The sequence below is a fragment of the Taudactylus pleione genome, unplaced genomic scaffold (genome assembly GCF_031769625.1).
Source record: "Taudactylus pleione unplaced genomic scaffold, aTauple2 ptg000903l, whole genome shotgun sequence".
Classification (NCBI taxonomy): Eukaryota; Metazoa; Chordata; class Amphibia; order Anura; family Myobatrachidae; genus Taudactylus; species Taudactylus pleione.
The window spans coordinates 860,308-878,755 of record NW_028285304.1 but is presented as its reverse complement, the minus strand read 5'-3'; the positions used below and the strand labels follow the sequence as shown (position 1 = coordinate 878,755).

Here is an 18,448-nt window from a genome sequence, read left to right as displayed (position 1 = left end):
TTGACATCTGCCAGGGCAGCCCTCAACGCCCTTCATGCTGAAAAGACTGAGCAAGCCTTATACTGGCTCAACCAAAAGTTCTATGAAATAAGCAACAAAGCTGACTCCCTACTAGCCAATAGATTGAAAGCCCGAAAGCCTCGACCGCTAACCCAGCATTAAAAGATGATCGTGGTACTAGTCACTATAATCCAATTACTATTAATTCCCTATTTAAAAATTATTCCGAACATCTTTACAACCTTCCTCCACCCACTAACACTAATACGGACACCTCATTTGCGGACTACTTGGCTTCCTGTAATCTCCCCCAAATCGATGCCGCTACCTCTACTTCTTTAAATGACCCTATCTCAGCAGAAGAAATTGTCTCGGCCCTCAAAACACAAAAATCTTCAAAGGCACCTGGCCCTGATGGACTACCAATGTCCTATTACTGTACAAAACTTTTCAAACCTCCCAGATACCCCATCTGACTGTGGCTTTCAATTGCATCCTAGAAGGCTCCTCATTCCACCCAGACATGACTAAAGCTACTATAAACGTCATCCCGAAGCCCGATAAGGATCCCCTTTTAGTGTCTAATTACCGTCCCAATTCATTACTCAATTCTGATCTAACACTCTTCGCTAAAGTAATTGCAAACAGACTGAATCCTCTCCTTCCCTCACTAATCCACCCCGACCAGGTGGGTTTTGTCCCGTCCAGACAAGCACTGGACAACACTAGATGCACAATCGATTTAGTTAACTATATCAATATCCACAAACTTCCTTCTCTGGTGCTTGCTCTGGATTCGGAGAAGGCCTTTGACAGGGTTTCCTGGCCTTTTCTATTCCAAACACTTAGCCAATTCCGGTTTAGGGGGAAGTTCTTACAAGCTATCCAAGCCCTCTACCTCAATCCCTCCGCTGCTGTCTCAGCAGGAGGTTTGCTTTCCGACTCCTTTTAAATATCCAACAGAACCAGACAGGGGTGCCCTTTGTCGCCCCTTATATTCGCCCTTATTATTGAACCACTTGCGACCCGTATACGGGCTAATCCCAACATAAGTGGAGTTAAGATTAAGCACTCTCAATACACTATCTCCCTATTTGCGGACGACATACTCTTCACTCTGACCAAACCACTCATATCTCTTCCCAATCTGTTTAGGGAACTTTCTTTATATGGCACTCTATCTGGTTACAAAATTAACCACACCAAATCTGAAGCTCTTCCTCTTCATTTACCAGGTAATATGAGGTCATTGCTGCAGTCAAACTTTAATTTTGTTTTGAAAAGAGACTCCCTTAAATACCTAGGGGTATACCTTACTAAATCCTATGAATCCCTATATAAAGCTAACTACCCTCCCCTCATCAGATCAAGCCAAAGGGATTTGCAACAATGGCAAACATATTTTCTCTCATGGGTGGGCCGCATCAATGCCGTAAAAATGAACATTCTCCCCAAGTTGCTATACCTCTTCCAAACACTCCCTATTCCTGTTCCTTCTCACACTTTCAACACCCTTCAAGCCACACTCTGCAAATTTATTTGGAACTACCAAAAACCCACGGATACGCCAAGATATATTTGCCAAGCGTTCTTGGGACGGGTGTTTGGGGTTGCCCATTCTTCACCGCTATTATAACGTGTCCCGGCTGAGTCAGATGACATCTTGGCATTAACCCCGCCATATCAAGAGGTGGGTCGATTTGGAAAGTGATCTGGTAGATGTAGATTCAGTCTCTTATCTACCCTGGTTGCTCCGCAAACATAGACCTAGATCTGTTTTTCTATTCCCCACTATAGCACTGACACTTAGTAATTTGCTCAATAAAAAACGAAATCTTTCATCACTACCTTCCCCGCTAACCCCCATTTGGAATAACCCTGCATTCCCCCCAGGTCTCTCTCATATAATGGCCTGTCCCTGGATATTAGCGGGCATTACAAGGTACCACCATATAGTTGAAGCGTTTTCCCCTAGGGCCTTCGCGGACATCCAGGACAAGCATAGAATCCCCAACAAGCTCCATTATCAATATCTACAAATTTGCCATTTCGCCACCTCTACCTCCCCTGCCCGCTCCCATCTCAGTCCCACTCCCTTAGAGAGACTATGCATCTACAGGCCTAATGACAAGGGGGCTATCTCGCACCTCTATCACTCCATATTGGCATTAGAGCCTCCCCTGCTTGAAAAGCACGAACAGGCTTGGGAATTGGATCTTGGCCTTTCCCTCGGGGAGGAGTCTTGGGATGCCATACACCAGGCCTTGTCAAAATGCTCCATTAGTGTGGCCATCCATGAGAATTCCTATAAGGTGTATACCAGATGGTACCTAGTACCAGAACGTCTTCATCAGATCTACCCCAGCTCCTCCAGTTCCTGCTGGAGAGGCTGTGGTTAACTGGGAAAATTTTTCCACACCTGGTGGACCTGCCCTTTAATTGTCCCATTTTGGAATATGGTCAGTGCCTTAATATCCCAAATTACCTCCATCCCGATATCTCCCACCCCAGCTAATCTTCTACTTTATGCTCCGATTGATTCCATTTCTAACACTTCTAATAAACTAGTTCTTCATATCTCCTGCGCAGCCAAATACCAAATTGCCCGTAACTGGAAAGTTCCATGCGCTCCCAGCCGCCAAGAGCTTCTGAATAGAATCTGGTTCATAGCAAAAATTGAATATATCACCAGTCTACGGAACAATAATGTCAGGAAGTTCCATGCCATATGGAACCCATGGTATACCTATCAGAACTTACCTCTCCCAGGCCTTGGTTAGCTTCACTCTGACTCTCCCTTCTGCAACTATAAACAAATATTTTAGTTTGTCTTCTTTTCTCTTTTTTTCTATCTCTCTCTTCTACCATGTTTTTTCTCCCGACTCGCTCCCATCTAATTTTCTCTTCTCCCCTATCTCTTTCTGACTAATCCCTTCTCCTCCTCCTATTTGAATTTACTCAAGTGCCAACTTCTGTTGGTCCCTTCTCCTAACCAACCATACCTGTTTTGCAAATAGCCATAACTCACCGAGTAACCCCTCCCATTTTTTTTTCTCTCTCTCACGAGGTTCACATTCCATCTCTTGAACGATTTATACAAATTTCAATTGTTTGTTTTTGATGTATTCTATAACCATATTTTACACTATGACAATCTCTAAACTCATTGTATTTCTAACTTTGTTTAATAAACGACTACAAAAAAAAATAACCTATACTATAAGAAAAAAAAGAATAAATTGGATTACATCTGGCCCATAAAAAATGCTGCGGGCCTTATGCTGTACCCCGCTGTGCTCACGTTATGCTATGCCACCTGATGTGCCTGTCCCCATGATGAACAGCCCCCTTAATACTATTGCCCCTGTAAACAACGGGCATTTATTCAGTGCATAGCATATTATGCATATCCTCCATATAAGCTGTACCTCCTTATTTAAAGCCCCCATATATGTTTTCCCCCTGCTGTCTACCCCCATATATGCTGTTCCCCCTGCTCTCTACATTACACATGACAGTTTTAATAATAAAGGAAGTTTTTCCACAACATGCCAGGTTTTCCATAACATCCTATAACATGCCAGGTTTCCTATAACATGCCAGCTTCCCTATAACAAGCCAATTTTTCTATAACAAGCCAGGTTTCCTATAACGTGCCAATTTTCCTATAACAAGGCAGATTCTCTATGACATGCGAGGTTATCTGTAATATGCAGTGGTGTAACTAGGGTATTTGGAGCCCAGGGCAAATTTGAAAAGGGAGCCCCCCCTCCCCAATGTGTGCGCGCCTAAGGCGTGCACGGCAAAAAAATGGGCGTGGTCACTTAAAAATGGGGCGTGTCAACATGACACACCCCTTTATTTTCAAACTGAACATTCCTATCCATATGCACCTTAACCCCAGTAGTACCCCTTATACAGTACCCCCAGTATGCAGTTGTGGTCCCTCTTATGCAGGCCCATAGTAGTGCCCCTTATGCAGTATCCCCAGTAGTGGTCCCCCTTATACAGCCCCCAATTAGTTCCCCTTACTCAGTACCCCCAGTAGTGGCCCCCCAAATGCAGTGCCCCATGTAGTGTTCCCCCTTATGCAGTGCCCTTTATATGGTGCCCCCAGTAGTAGTCCCCCCCATGCAGTGCCCTTTATATAGTGCCCCCCCATGCAGTTTTCCCAGTAGTGGTCCCCTTATGCAGGCACCCTGTAGTGATCCCCCCTATCTAGTGCCCCCTGTAGTGGTCCCCGCAGTGCCCCTAGCAGTAAGCCCCTAATATAGTGCCCCCAGCAGTAGTCCCCCCCTTCCATGCAGTGCCCTCAGTAGTGGTCCCCCTGATGCAGGCTCCCAGTAGTGACCCCCCTATCCAGTGGTCCCTGTAGTGGCCCTTCCTATTATTGCCCCCAGTAGTGGTCCCCCGAGTGCAGTGCCTCTAGTAATAGGCCCCTTTTATAATGCCCCCAGTGGTAGTTCCACCCCCCCCAAGTAGTAGTCCCCAGTAGAGTAGCCCCCCCAGTAGTAGCCACACCTCCCCCAGTAGAGGTCCCCCCAGTAGTAGCCACCCCCCTCCCCCGTTGTGCAGATAAGTTAAAAATATATATATATATATATAAAAATATACTTACCTGATTCCACGCTGCTGCTGCTCCTGTCCACGACGCCGCTCCCGCCTGCCAGTCCGCCCGGGCTGGCGCGCTCAGCATTATGGGACAGACGTCATGACGTCAGTCCCATTACCCACTGCAGGAGCCGGATGGAAGTCCGGCTCTTGCAGTGGGTGCTGCAGCAGTCAATGAGAGTCTATCTGACTCTCATTGGCTGCTGTTTAACACACGCATCGCCGCCAGCGCTGGCGGCAATGCGTGTGTTATGCACAGCCTGAGCCCGCCTCCTAGCGCTATTGGGCAAGCGCTCAGGGGGAGGGAACGGGCTCAGGCGTGCAGCACAGGACCGGCGCAGGAAGCCTAGCGCCGGTCCTGTGCAAATGTGTAGCGCTGACCGCACTCATTGTGGTCGGCGCTACACTGGCTAACTAGGGCAGTCGGGCCGGTACCGTGGCCAGCGGCGCCCCCCCGCGCCGCCGGACCAACGGCGCCCAGGGCAAGCACCCCGCTCGCCCTGCCCTAGTTGCGCCACTGGTAATATGCCAGGTTTTCATTAACATGCCAGGTGTTCTATAATATGCCAGGTTTTCTATAACATGCCAGGTTTTCCATTACATGCCATGGTTTTCTATAACAAGCCAGGTTTCCTATAACATGCCAAGTTTCCTATAACAAGCCAGGTTTTTTATAACAAGCCAGGTTTCCTATAACAAGCCAGGTTTTCTATAACATGTCAGGTTTTTTATAACAAACCAGGTTTCCTATAACAAGCCAGGTTTTCTATAACATGTCAGTTTTGAATTAACATGCCAGGTTTGCAACACATGCTAGGTTTTGCTGCTCACCCCCCCTCCCCCCCCCACTGCTGGTGGCCCCAACACCACATGCCCATTTCATGTTTGCTGCACACCACCTCTCCTCCCCCCCCTGCTGGTGGCCCCAACTCAACAGATGGCCTTTTTTTTTAAGGCCCCCACTGGAGCCCACCCCCCTGCTGGTGCCCCCCCTGCTGGTGGCCCCAACTCAAATGATGTAAAAAAAATGTATGGCCCCCCGCTGGTGCCACCAAAACACGCCCCTCCCCCCCATGCTTTGCCCCGTTTGGATCTGGTTGCTGACAAAAAAACATTTTGGGAAGTGTCAAGTGCCTGCTGAGCTGCAACTCCTGATGCTGTAGTCTCAGTATCGCATCTTTCACAAAATGGAAGCCGGGGAGTGGCTACCTATACAAAATCGTTCATAATTCATCGTTAAAATCATTCAATGTGAATGATTTCAACGTTAAACGATGAACGAAATCTGACAAATCTGACTGCAAACACATCAGATGTCAGATCTCGTTATCTGACAAAAGGGAAAACGCATCGTTCATTGTTGCACATGTCAGATTTTTCTTTCAGATATGAACGATTTTCAAAATCATTATCATTCAGATCTGAAGAAAAATCTGACCGTGTGTATGCACCTTAATTTATCTCTTTATCAATATAATTTTAATTTTAACACAAAATAACTGTATTTTCAATAAAGTAACATTTGTGTGATCCTAGCAAATGTACAGAAGTAATAATTTTCATCTTATTAAATGACCTTCACTGTTTCCAATATAAGTACATTTCCTGTATGATGTCCCTTTATGTTGTGGCTGTGCCCCTTAGTATAACTGAGCCTGTAGCTATAATCTGAGTGACAGCTCAGCCTCGCCCTGTGTGCAGAATGTGACCTCACTGGTATCTGAGTGTCAGAGACTGTCACTTTCATTTCTCTCTCCTGCTACCAGTGATGGCGTCTGCTGATCTGAGACAGGAGCTGGTCTGTTCCATCTGTCTGAGCATTTATACAGATCCTGTAACCCTGAGATGTGGCCACAACTTCTGCCGGGTCTGTATTGATCGTATGTTTGATACTCAGAGGGAATGGTCTGAAGCTTATACCTGTCCTGAATGCAGAGCAGAGTTCAAGAGACGTCCTGTACTGATACGGAACATTCCTCTGTGTAACATAGTGGGGAGTTTCCTGTCTACTCGGTCAGATCAGAAGACTAGGATCTGCACTTACTGTATTCACTCTCCTGTACCTGCTACTAAATACTGTCTGCTGTGTGAGGCTTCTCTGTGTGATAATCACCTGAGAGTACACAGCAAGTCAGCAGAACACGTCTTATATGATCCCACCACTTCCCTGGGGAACAGGAAATGCTCCGTCCATAAGAAGATCATGGAGTATTACTGCACTGAGGATGCTGCCTGTATCTGTGTGTCCTGCAGTTTGGCCGGGAAACATTGGGGACATAAAGTTGAAATGCTGAATGAGGCCTCTGAGAAGAAGAAGGAGAAGCTGAGAAATGTTCTGCAGAAACTGACCACAAAGAGAGCGGAGACTGAGAAAAGAGTCCAGAGTCTGCAGGCGCTCAGGAGAGAAGCTGCTGGTGTAACAGAGACAGTCACTGCCCTGTTTAGAGACATCAGGAGACAGCTGGAAGACCTGGAGAAGAGAGTCCTGAGTGAGATCTCCAGGCAGGAACAGCGCGTTTCACTCTCAGTCTCTGATCTGATCCAGCAGCTGGAAATAAAGAAGGACGAGCTGTCCAGGAAGATGCGTCACATTGAGGAGCTGTGTAACATGTGTGACCCAGTGACTGTCTTACAGGAACCAGACACAGGTGACTTGTGTGATACTGAGGACACAGAGAGACATGATAACCAGGTCCATGGTGCAGGAGATCTGGATGTGGGTCTCATCTCAGGGAAATTACTCATATTATCTGATATAATAACAGGTATAAATACAGGGGGCTATGTGCAGGAAGCTACAGACATATTACTGGATGTAACCACAGCTGGTGATAATATACATATATCAGGTGACAGGAAAACTGCATCATTGTCACATATAAACTAGGGATGTGCGCCGGACCATTTTTGCCGGATTTGGATTTGGTTCTAATTCGTCGTCCGGCTTTGGATTTGGATTTGCCAAACTGCGGTGACTGGCTTTGGATTTGGATTTGGATTTGGATTTTTTTACAAAAATTGACAAAAAAAGCTAAAATCACATAAATTGGTCTTTTTTTTCTTCCTAGAGTATTATTAACCTCAATAACATTAATTTCCAGTCAATTTAGACCATATCACAGCTTATAATATTGTTTTCAACATTATTGGCCAAAGGTTGCAGTGAGCTGACTGGTTACTAAGCGACAAAGCAGCGGCACAACGACACAGACACCACAGTATAAAGCACATCTATGACACATTGCCACACAGCAGTGGCAGAAATGAAAAGTAGGGCACCCACCCAGTGGGGTACGGCCAGCAGAGTCATAGTACTTGTTTACAAAGTGGGCTACGGCCCTAGGAGTCACAGTGCACAATCTTATTAGCATTACACCGCACATAGGGCCTGATTCACATTACACCATAAAGTAGTGTCTCTTATTTATGTTACGACACACAGTAGTGCCCCTTTTACACAATGCCCACAGTAGTGACCCTTTTACACAATGCCCACAGTAGCGGTGTCCCTTACACAATGTCCCCCAGCAGTGGTGCCCCCTATGCAGTCCCCTTAGTAGTAGGGTCCACTATGCAGTGCCCCCAGTAGAATGCCCCCCAGTAGTATGCCCCCCATTAGCAGGCCCCCCCCAGTAGTATGCCCCCCATTAGCAGGCCCCCCCAGTAGTATGCCCCCCATTAGCATGCCACCCAGTAGTATGCCCCCCCAGTAGTATGGCTCCCCCAGTAGTAGGCTGCCCCAGTAGCAGGCCCCCCCAGTAGTAGGCTGCCCCAGTAGTAGCCCCCCCTGTAGTATGGGCCCCCCCTGTAGTATGGCCCCCCCTGTAGTAGGCTGCCCCAGTAGCAGCCCCCCCCCAGTAGTAGTAAGCCCCCCCAGTAGTATGGCCCCCCCCAGTAGCAGGCCCCTCAGTAGTATGGCCCCCCCAGTAGCAGACCCCCCCAGTAGTATAGCCCCCCCCCAGTAGCAGGCCCCTCTGTAGTATGGCCCCCCCAGTAGTATAGCCCCGCCCAGTAGCAGACCCCCCCCCAGTAGTGCAGACCCCCCCAGTAGTATAGCCCCCCCAGTAGCAGGCCCCTCTGTAGTATGGCCCCCCAATAGTGCAGATCGCCCCCAGTAGTATGGCCCCCCCAGTAGCAGACCCCCCCCAGTAGTATAGCCCCCCCCAGTAGCAGGCCCCTCTGTAGTATGGCCCCCCCAGTAGTATTGCCCCCCCCAGTAGCAGACCCCCCCCAGTAGTGCAGACCCCCCCCAGTAGCAGGCCCCTCTGTAGTATGGCCCCCCAAGTAGTATAGCCCCCCCCAGTAGCAGACCCCCCCCCCAGTAGCGCCCCCGGACCTTTGACAAGTAAAAAAATAAAAAAAATAAAACTTACCTGATTCCCCGCTCCCGCGCCGTCCGCTCTGTCACACGCTGAGGAGGGAGCCGGAAGACGGAGCTCATGTGTGAGCTCCAGCCGACTCCCTCCGTGCAGCAGCCAATGAGAGTCTGTGTGACTCTCATTGGCTGCTGTAACAAGCACACAGCTGCCGCTGGCGGCTGTGTGTCTGTGTAGGGCAGAGCGCTATCACTGCGCTCTGCCCTACACACGAGGAGACCTGATGTCGGATTCTCTAGTGAGAATCCGACATCAGGCGGCCGCCGTTCGGCCCCGAACGGGGATCCGAGTCAGGCGGTGAACACCCAAACAGGGTTCGGGTGGACTCGGATCCCCAATGTTCGGAGCGGTTCGAATTCCACAGAATCCGAACCGCTCATCTCTAATATAAACCAGAATCACCCAGTAACACCAGAGAGATTTCAGTATAATCAGGTAATAAGCACCAGGGGATTCTCCTCAGGGCGACATTACTTGGAAGTGGATGTCAGTAAATCAGTGCTATGGAGGGTGGGGATGTGTTATCCCAGTATAGATAGGAGAGGAGATCAGTCATACATAGGATGTAATAACAAGTCCTGGTGTGTGTGTAGGTATAATCAGTACTCAGTGATACATGACAGGACAGAGATCCGGTTACCTGACAATATCCCCTATGACACAGTGAGGATATACCTGGATTATGAGGCAGGACAGATGTCCTTTTATTCTCTGTGTGACCCCATCAGACACTTACACACCTACACTGCCGCCCTCACTGAGCCCCTTCATGCTGCATTATGTTTAGGGGATGGTTGTATAATGATATCTGGGGGAGTCAGGAGCTGGGAGAAATGACCATAATAAATACACCCAGAGACTGGTGACATCATAGGGAGGGGAATGTGGTTGGGACACCATTCAGCCAAAAGAATTAAGCAGTGGGTGGAGTGACAGCTGAGCCCCTCCCCCTGTGTAACCAGGTGACCATTGTGTCTGGATGTGTTCCCTTGCTTGCTCCTATTGGCTGTCATGTATATTTGGATGATGTCTCCTCCTACTGAGTATTGCAGTTTCTGAAATAGTGCAAGGTGGGTTGGACTACAATTCCCAGCATGCCTTTATTGCTTCACTGTATTGATTTGAATTTGTTAGAATCCATAATAATAATTATTTTCTATTATTAAAAATAATAAAGTTGATTCATATGCTGCCACGGTGCTGAGCATTGCCGGACAGTGGGAAAACCAGGACATATATAAAACAGGGACATACAAGGTAGACTAAGCTGTAGAAATGAATATGTGCATAGACAGAATGCGCCAATAGTGCGCAGTGTTGTAGGGAGAATGACACCACTGAGTGTGGCCCCAGTATACTTTATACTGGTTTATGATGGGAGTCACGTGTCGCTGAAGGGTTAATGGCACCTGTTATATGGGCCTCACTAAAGAATGTATGTAACAACTATAAATGCCAAGTCACTCAATATGTATATTATTATCCCTTATGCTCTATGATATTTACAATATAAATATGTTAGAAGTGTAATCTGCCTTTTATTACTTAGTTTGTTTAGCTTGTACTCCTGTGTGATGATAAATGATTACCATGTACCCCCTATATGTGTTTATTTATCCTAAATACTCCCTAATCTGATAGTATGTATACCGAGCCTCTCCTCATTAGTGTCATACATGTTGTATCACTAATAAATGTAATGTTCTATGTAACCGACTGATGTCCCCCTATCTGAGGTCATGTATACCGAGCCTCTCCTGATTACTGTCATACATGTTATATCACTAATAAATGTAATGTTCTATGTAACAGACTGATGTCCCCCTATCTGAGGTCATGTATACCGAGCCTCTCCTGATTACTGTCATACATGTTATATTACTAATAAATGTAATGTTCTATGTAACAGACTGGTCTCCCTATCTGAGGTTCCCCATGCTGTACATGTGTGTGATGATGAGGGGTGTAAGAGGGTGTGTGATGATGAGGGGGTGTAAGAGGGTGTGTGATGATGAGGGGTGTAAGAGGGTGTGTGATCAGGGGTGTAAGAGGGTGTGTGATGATGAGGAGGTGTAAGAGGGTGTGTGATGATGAGGGGGTGTAAGAGGGTGTGTGATGAGGGGTGTAAGAGGGTGTGCGATGAGGGGTGTAAGAGGGTGTGTGATGATGAGGGATGTAAGAGGGTGTGTGATGATGAGGGTGTGTAAGAGGGTGAGTGATGATGAGGGGTGTAAGAGGGTGTGTGATCAGGGGTGTAAGAGGGTGTGTGATGATGAGGAGGTGTAAGAGGGTGTGTGATGATGAGGGGGTGTAAGAGGGTGTGTGATGAGGGGTGTAAGAGGGTGTGTGATGAGGGGTGTAAGAGCGTGTGTGATGAGGGGTGTAAGAGGGTGTGTGATAATGACGGTGTGTAAGAGGGTGTGTGATGATGAGGGGATGTGAGAGGGTGTGTGTTGATGAGGGGTGTAAGAGGGTGTGTGATGAGGGGTATAAGAGGGTGTGTGATGAGGGGTGTAAGAGGGTGTGTGATAATAAGGGATGTAAGAGGGTGTGTGATGATGAGGGGGTGTAAGAGGGTGTGTGATGATGAGGGGTGTTAGAGGGTGTGTGATGAGGGGTGTAAGAGGGTATGTGATGATGAGGGGGTGTAAGAGGGTGTGTGATGATGAGGGGGTGTAAGAGGGTGTGTGATGAGGGGTGTAAGAGGGTGCGTAATGAGGGGTGTAAGAGGGTGTGTGATGAGGGGTATAAGGGTGTGTGATGAGGGGTGTAAGAGGGTGTGTGATGATGAGGGATGTAAGAGGGTGTGTGATGATGAGGGTGTGTAAGAGGGTGAGTGATGATGAGGGGTGTAAGAGGGTGTGTGATCAGGGGTGTAAGAGGGTGTGTGATGATGAGGGGGTGTAAGAGGGTGTGTGATGATGAGGGGGTGTAAGAGGGTGTGTGATGAGGGGTGTAAGAGGGTGTGTGATGAGGGGTGTAAGAGGGTGTGTGATGAGGGGTGTAAGAGGGTGTGTGATAATGAGGGGGTGTAAGAGGGTGTGTGATGATGAGGGGATGTGAGAGGGTGTGTGTTGATGAGGGGTGTAAGAGGGTGTGTGATGAGGGGTATAAGAGGGTGTGTGATGAGGGGTGTAAGAGGGTGTGTGATAATGAGGGATGTAAGAGGGTGTGTGATGATGAGGGGGTGTAAGAGGGTGTGTGATGATGAGGGGTGTTAGAGGGTGTGTGATGAGGGGTGTAAGAGGGTATGTGATGATGAGGGGGTGTAAGAGGGTATGTGATGATGAGGGGGTGTAAGAGGGTGTGTGATGAGGGGTGTAAGAGGGTGTGAAATGAGAGGTGTAAGATGGTGTGTGATGAGGGGTGTAAGAGGGTGTGTGATAATGAGGGGGTGTAAGAGGGTGTGTGATGATGAGGGGATGTGAGAGGGTGTGTGATGATGAGGGGATGTAAGCGGGTGTGTGATGATGAGGGATATAAGAGAGTGTATGATGATGAGGGGTGTAAGAGGGTGTGGGATGATGAGGGGTGTAAGAGGGTGTGTGATTATGAGGAGGTGTAAGAGGGTGTGTGATGATGAGGGATGTAAGAGGGTGTGTGATGATGAGGGGTGTATGAGGGTGTGTGATGATTGGTGTAAGATGGTGTGTGATGATGAGGGATGTAAGAGAGTGTGTGATGATGAGGGGTGTAAGAGGGTGTGTGATGATGAGGGGTGTAAGAGGGTGTATGATGATGGGGGATGTAAGAATTTGTGTGATAATGAGGGGTGCAAGGGGGTGTGTGATAATGAGTGGTGAAAGAAGGTGTGCGATGATGAGGGTTGTAAGAGGGTATGTGATTATGAGGGGTGTAAGAGGGTGTGTGATGATTAGGGGTGTAAGAGGGTATGTGATGATGAGGGGTGTTAGAGGCTGTGTGATGATGAGTGTCAGAGGGTGTGAGATGATGAGGGGGTCTAAGAGAATGTGATGATGAGGGAATGTAAGAGGGTGTGTGATGATGAAGGGTTTAAGAAGGTATATTATGATGAATAGTGTAAGAGGGTGTATGTGGGTGTGTGATGATGAGGGGTGTAAGAGGGTGTGTGATGATGAGGGGGTGTAAGAGGGTGTGTGATGATGAGGGGGTGTAAGAGGGTGTGTGATGAGGGGTACAAGAGGGTGTGTGATGATGAGGGGGTGTAAGAGTGTGTGATGATGAGGGGGTGTAAGAGGGTGTGTGATGATGAGGGGGTGTAACAGGGTGTGTGATGAGGGGTGTAACAGGGTGTGTGATGAGGGGTGTACGAGGGTGTGTGTTGAGGGGTGTAAGAGGGTGTGTGATGATGAGTGGGTGTAAGAGGGTGTGTGATGATGAGGGGATGTGAGAGGGTGTGTGATGAGGGGTGTATGAGGGTGTGTGATGAGGGGTGTAAGATGGTGTGTGATGATGAGGGATGGAAGAGGGTGTGTGATGAGGGATGTAAGAGTGTGTGATGATGAGGGGTGTAAGAGGGTGTGGGATGATGAGGGGTGTAAGAGGGTATGTGATGATGAGGATGTGTAAGAGGCTGTGTGATGATGAGGGATGTAAGAGGGTGTGTGATGATGAGGGGGTGTATGAGGGTGTGTGATGAGGGGTGTAAGACAGTGTGTGATGATGAGGGATGTAAGAGAGTGTGTGATGATGGGGGGTGCAAGAGGGTGTGTGATGATGAGGGGTGAAAGAGGGTGTGTGATGATGAGGGGTGTAAGAGGGTGTGTGATGAGGGGTGTAAGAGGGTGTGTGATGTTGAGGGGTGTAAGAGGGTGTGTGATGATGAGGGGTGTAAGAGGGTGTGTGATGATGAGGGTTGTAAGAGGGTGTGTGATGAGGGGGTGTAAGAGGGTGTGTGATGATGAGGGGGTGTAAGAGGGTGTGTGGTGATGAGGGGCTGTGAGAGGGTGTGTGATGAGGGGTATAAGAGGGTGTGTGATGAGGGGTGTAAGAGGGTGTGTGATGATGAGGGATGTAAGAGGGTGTGTGATGATGAGGGGGTGTAAGAGGGTGTGTGATGATGAGGGGTGTAAGAGGGTGTGTGATGAGGGGTGTAAAATGGTGTGTGATGATGAGGGATGTAAGAGGGTGTGTGATGATGAGGGATGTAAGAGAGTGTATGATGATGAGGGGTGTAAGAGGGTGTGTGATGAGGGGTGTAAAATGGTGTGTGATGATGAGGGATGTAAGAGGGTGTGTGATGATGAGGGATGTAAGAGAGTGTATGATGATGAGGGGTGTAAGAGGGTGTGGGATGATGAGGGATGGAAGACGGTGTGGGATGATGAGGGATGTAAGAGAGTGTGTGATGATGAGGGGTGTAAGAGGGTGTGGGATGATGAGGGGTGTAAGAGGGTATGTGATGATGAGGAGGTGTAAGAGGGTGTGATGATGAGGGATGTAAGAGGGTGTGTGATGATGAGGGGGTGTATGAGGGTGTGTGATGAGGGGTGTAAGACGGTGTGTGATGATGAGGGATGTAAGAGAGTGTGTGATGATGAGGGGTGTAAGAGGGTGTGTGATGATGAGGGGTGTAAGAGGGTGTGTGATGATGAGGGGTGTAAGAGGGTGTGTGGTGATGAGTGGCTGTGACAGGGTGTGTGATGAGGGGTATAAGAGGGGGTGTGATGAGGGGTGTAAGAGGGTGTGTGATGATGAGGGATGTAAGAGGGTGTGTGATGATGAGGGGGTGTAAGAGGGTGTTTGATGATGAGGGGTGTAAGAGGGTGTGTGATGATGAGGGTGTGTAAGAGTGTGTTTGATGATGAGGGGGTGTAAGAGGGTCTGTGATGAGGGGTGTAAGAGGGTGTGTGATGAGGGGTGTAAGAGGGTGTGTGATAATGAGGGGGTGTATGAGGATGTGTGATGATGAGGTGATGTGAGAGGGTGTGTGTTGATGAGGGGTGTAAGAGGGTGTGTGATGAGGGGTGTAAGAGGGTGTGTGATGCTGAGGTTGTGTATGAGGTTGTGTGATGAGGGGTGTAAAATGGTGTGTGATGATGAGGGATGTAAGAGGGTGTGTGATGATGAGGGATGTAAGAGAGTGTATGATGATGAGGGATGTAAGAGGGTGTGGGATGATGAGGGGTGTAAGAGGGTGTGTGATGATGAGGAGGTGTAAGAGGGTGTGTGATGAGGGATGTAAGAGGGTGTGTGATGATGAGGGAGTGTATTAGGATTTGTGATGAGGGGTGTAAGATGGTGTGTGATGATGACGGATGTAAGAGAGTGTGTGATGATGAGGGGTGTAAGAGGGTGTGTGATGATGAGGGGTGTAAGATGGTGTATGATTGGGGATGTAAGAATGTGTGTGATAATGAGGGGTGCAAGGGGGTGTATGATAATGAGTGGTGAAAGAGGGTGTGTGATGATGAGGGTTGTAAGAGGGTATGTGATTATGAGGGGTGTAAGAGGGTGTGTAATGATTAGGGGTGTAAGAGGGTATGTGATGATGAGGGGTGTAAGAGGGTATGAGACGATGAGGGGGTCTAAGAGGGTATGTGATGGTGAGGGGATGTAATAGGGTGTGTGATGATAAAGGGTTTAAGAAGGTATGTTATGATGAATAGTGTAAGAGGGTGTATGTGGGTGTGTGATGATGAGGGATGTAAGAGGGTGTGTGATGATGAGATGTGTGTGAGGATGAGGGGTGTAAGAGGGTGTATGATGATGAGTGATGTAAGTGGGTGTGTGATGTGCCTTGTAGGAGGGTGTGTGATGATGTGGGGTGTAAGAGGGTGTGTGATGATGAGGGGGTGTAAGAGGGTGTGTGATGATGAGGGGTGTAAGAGGTTGTGTGATGAAGAGGGATGCAAGAGGGTGTGTGATGATGAGGGGGTGTAAGAGGCTGTGATGATGAGCGGTGTAAGAAGGTGTGATGATGAGGGGTGTAAGAGGGTATGTGATGATGAGGGGTGTAAAAGGGTGTGTGATGATGAGGGAGTGTAGGAGGGTGTGTGATGAGGGGTGTAAGAGGGCATGTGTTAATAAGGGGGTGTAAGAGGGTGTGTGATGATGAGGGGATGTGAGAGGGTGTGTGTTGATGAGGGGTGTAAGAGGGTGTGTGATGAGGGGTGTAAGAGGGTGTGTGATGCTGAGGTTGTGTATGATGGTGTGTGATGAGGGGTATAAGAGGGTGTGTGATGAGGGGTGTAAGAGGGTGTGTGATGGTGAGGTATGTAAGAGGGTGTGTGATGATGAGGGGGTGTAAGAGGGTGTGTGATGATGAGGGGTGTAAGAGGGTGTGTGATGAGGTGTGTAAGAGGGTGTGTGATGATGAGGGGGTGTAAGCGGGTGTGTGATGATGAGGGGTGTAAGAGGGTGTGTGATGAGGGGTGTAAAATGGTGTGTGATGATGAGGGATGTAAGAGGGTGTGTGATGATGAGGGGTGTAAGAGGGTGTGTGATGATGAGGGATGTAAGAGAGTGTGTGATGATGAGGGGTGTAAGAGGGTATGTGATGATGAGGAGGTGTAAGAGGGTGTGATGATGAGGGATGTAAGAGGGTGTGTGATGATGAGGGGGTGTATGAGGGGGTGTGATGAGGGGTGTAAGATGGTGTGTGATGATGAGGGATGTAAGAGAGTGTGTGATGATGAGGGGTGTAAGAGGGTGTGTGATGATGAGGGGTGTAAGAGGGTGTGTGATGATGAGGGGTGTAAGAGGGTGTGTGGTGATGAGGGGCTGTGAGAGGGTGTGTGATGAGGGGTATAAGAGGGTGTGTGATGAGGGGTGTAAGAGGGTGTGTGATGATGAGGGATGTAAGAGGGTGTGTGATGATGAGGGGGTGTAAGAGGGTGTGTGATAATGAGGGGTGTAAGAGGGTGTGTGATGATGAGGATGTGTGATGATGAGGGTGTGTAAGAGTGTGTTTGATGATGAGGGGGTGTAAGAGGGTCTGTGATGAGGGGTGTAAGAGGGTGTGTGATGAGGGGTGTAAGAGGGTGTGTGATAATGAGGGGGTGTATGAGGATGTGTGATGATGAGGTGATGTGAGAGGGTGTGTGTTGATGAGGGGTGTAAGAGGGTGTGTGATGAGGGGTGTAAGAGGGTGTGTGATGCTGAGGTTGTGTATGAGGTTGTGTGATGAGGGGTGTAAAATGGTGTGTGATGATGAGGGATGTAAGAGGGTGTGTGATGATGAGGGATGTAAGAGAGTGTATGATGATGAGGGATGTAAGAGGGTGTGGGATGTAAGAGGGTGTGTGATGATGAGGAGGTGTAAGAGGGTGTGTGATGAGGGATGTAAGAGGGTGTGTGATGATGAGGGAGTGTATTAGGGTTTGTGATGAGGGGTGTAAGATTGTGTGTGATGATGAGGGGTGTAAGATGGTGTATGATTGGGGATGTAAGAATGTGTGTGATAATGAGGGGTGCAAGGGGGTGTATGATAATGAGTGGTGAAAGAGGGTGTGTGATGAGGGTTGTAAGAGGGTATGTGATTATGAGGGGTGTAAGAGGGTGTGTAATGATTGGGGGTGTAAGAGGGTATGTGATGATGAGGGGTGTAAGAGGGTGTGTGATGATGAGGAGTGTAAGAGGGTGTGAGACGATGAGGGGGTCTAAGAGGGTGTGATGGTGAGGGGATGTAATAGGGTGTGTGATGATGAAGGGTTTAAGAAGGTATATTATGATGAATAGTGTAAGAGGGTGTATGTGGGTGTGTGATGATGAGGGATGTAAGAGGGTGTGTGATGATGAGATGTGTGTGAGGATGAGGGGTGTAAGAGGGTGTATGATGATGAGTGATGTAAGTGGGTGTGTGATGTGCCTTGTAGGAGGGTGTGTGATGATGTGGGGTGTAAGAGGTTGTGTGATGATGAGGGGTGCAAGAGGGTGTGTGATGATGAGGGGGTGTAAGAGGCTGTGATGATGAGCGGTGTAAGAAGGTGTGATGATGAGTGGTATAAGAGGGTGTGTGATGATGAGGGGTGTAAGAGGGTGTATGATGATGAGTGATGTAAGTGGGTGTGTGATGTGCCTTTTAGGAGGGTGTGTGATGATGCGGGGTGTAAGAGGGTGTGTGATGATGAGGGGGTTTAAGAGGGTATGTGATTATGAGGGGTTTAAGAGGGTGTGTAATGATTAGGGGTGTAAGAGGGTATGTGATGATGAGGGGTGTAAGAGGGTGTGTGATGATGAGGAGTGTAAGAGGGTGTGAGACGATGAGGGGGTCTAAGAGGGTGTGATGGTGAGGGGATGTAATAGGGTGTGTGATGATGAAGGGTTTAAGAAGGTATATTATGATGAATAGTGTAAGAGGGTGTATGTGGGTGTGTGATGATGAGGGATGTAAGAGGGTGTATGATGATGAGTGATGTAAGTGGGTGTGTGATGTGCCTTGTAGGAGGGTGTGTGATGATGTGGGGTGTAAGAGGGTGTGTGATGATGAGGGGGTGTAAGAGGGTGTGTGATGATGAGGGGTGTAAGAGGTTGTGTGA

At 48.3% G+C, this 18,448-nt stretch overlaps 1 protein-coding gene across 1 annotated transcript; it reads left to right on the top strand.

Moving 5' to 3' along the window:
* Positions 1–6,379: 6,379 nt before the first annotated feature.
* LOC148473962 (E3 ubiquitin/ISG15 ligase TRIM25-like) lies at positions 6,380–10,742 on the top strand. Its single transcript, XM_088459270.1, has 2 exons — positions 6,380–7,487; positions 9,361–10,742. Exons 1-2 carry the CDS (start codon positions 6,380–6,382, stop codon positions 9,822–9,824), a joined length of 1,572 nt encoding a protein of 523 aa, XP_088315396.1. The 3' UTR covers positions 9,825–10,742.
* Positions 10,743–18,448: the final 7,706 nt, after the last annotated feature.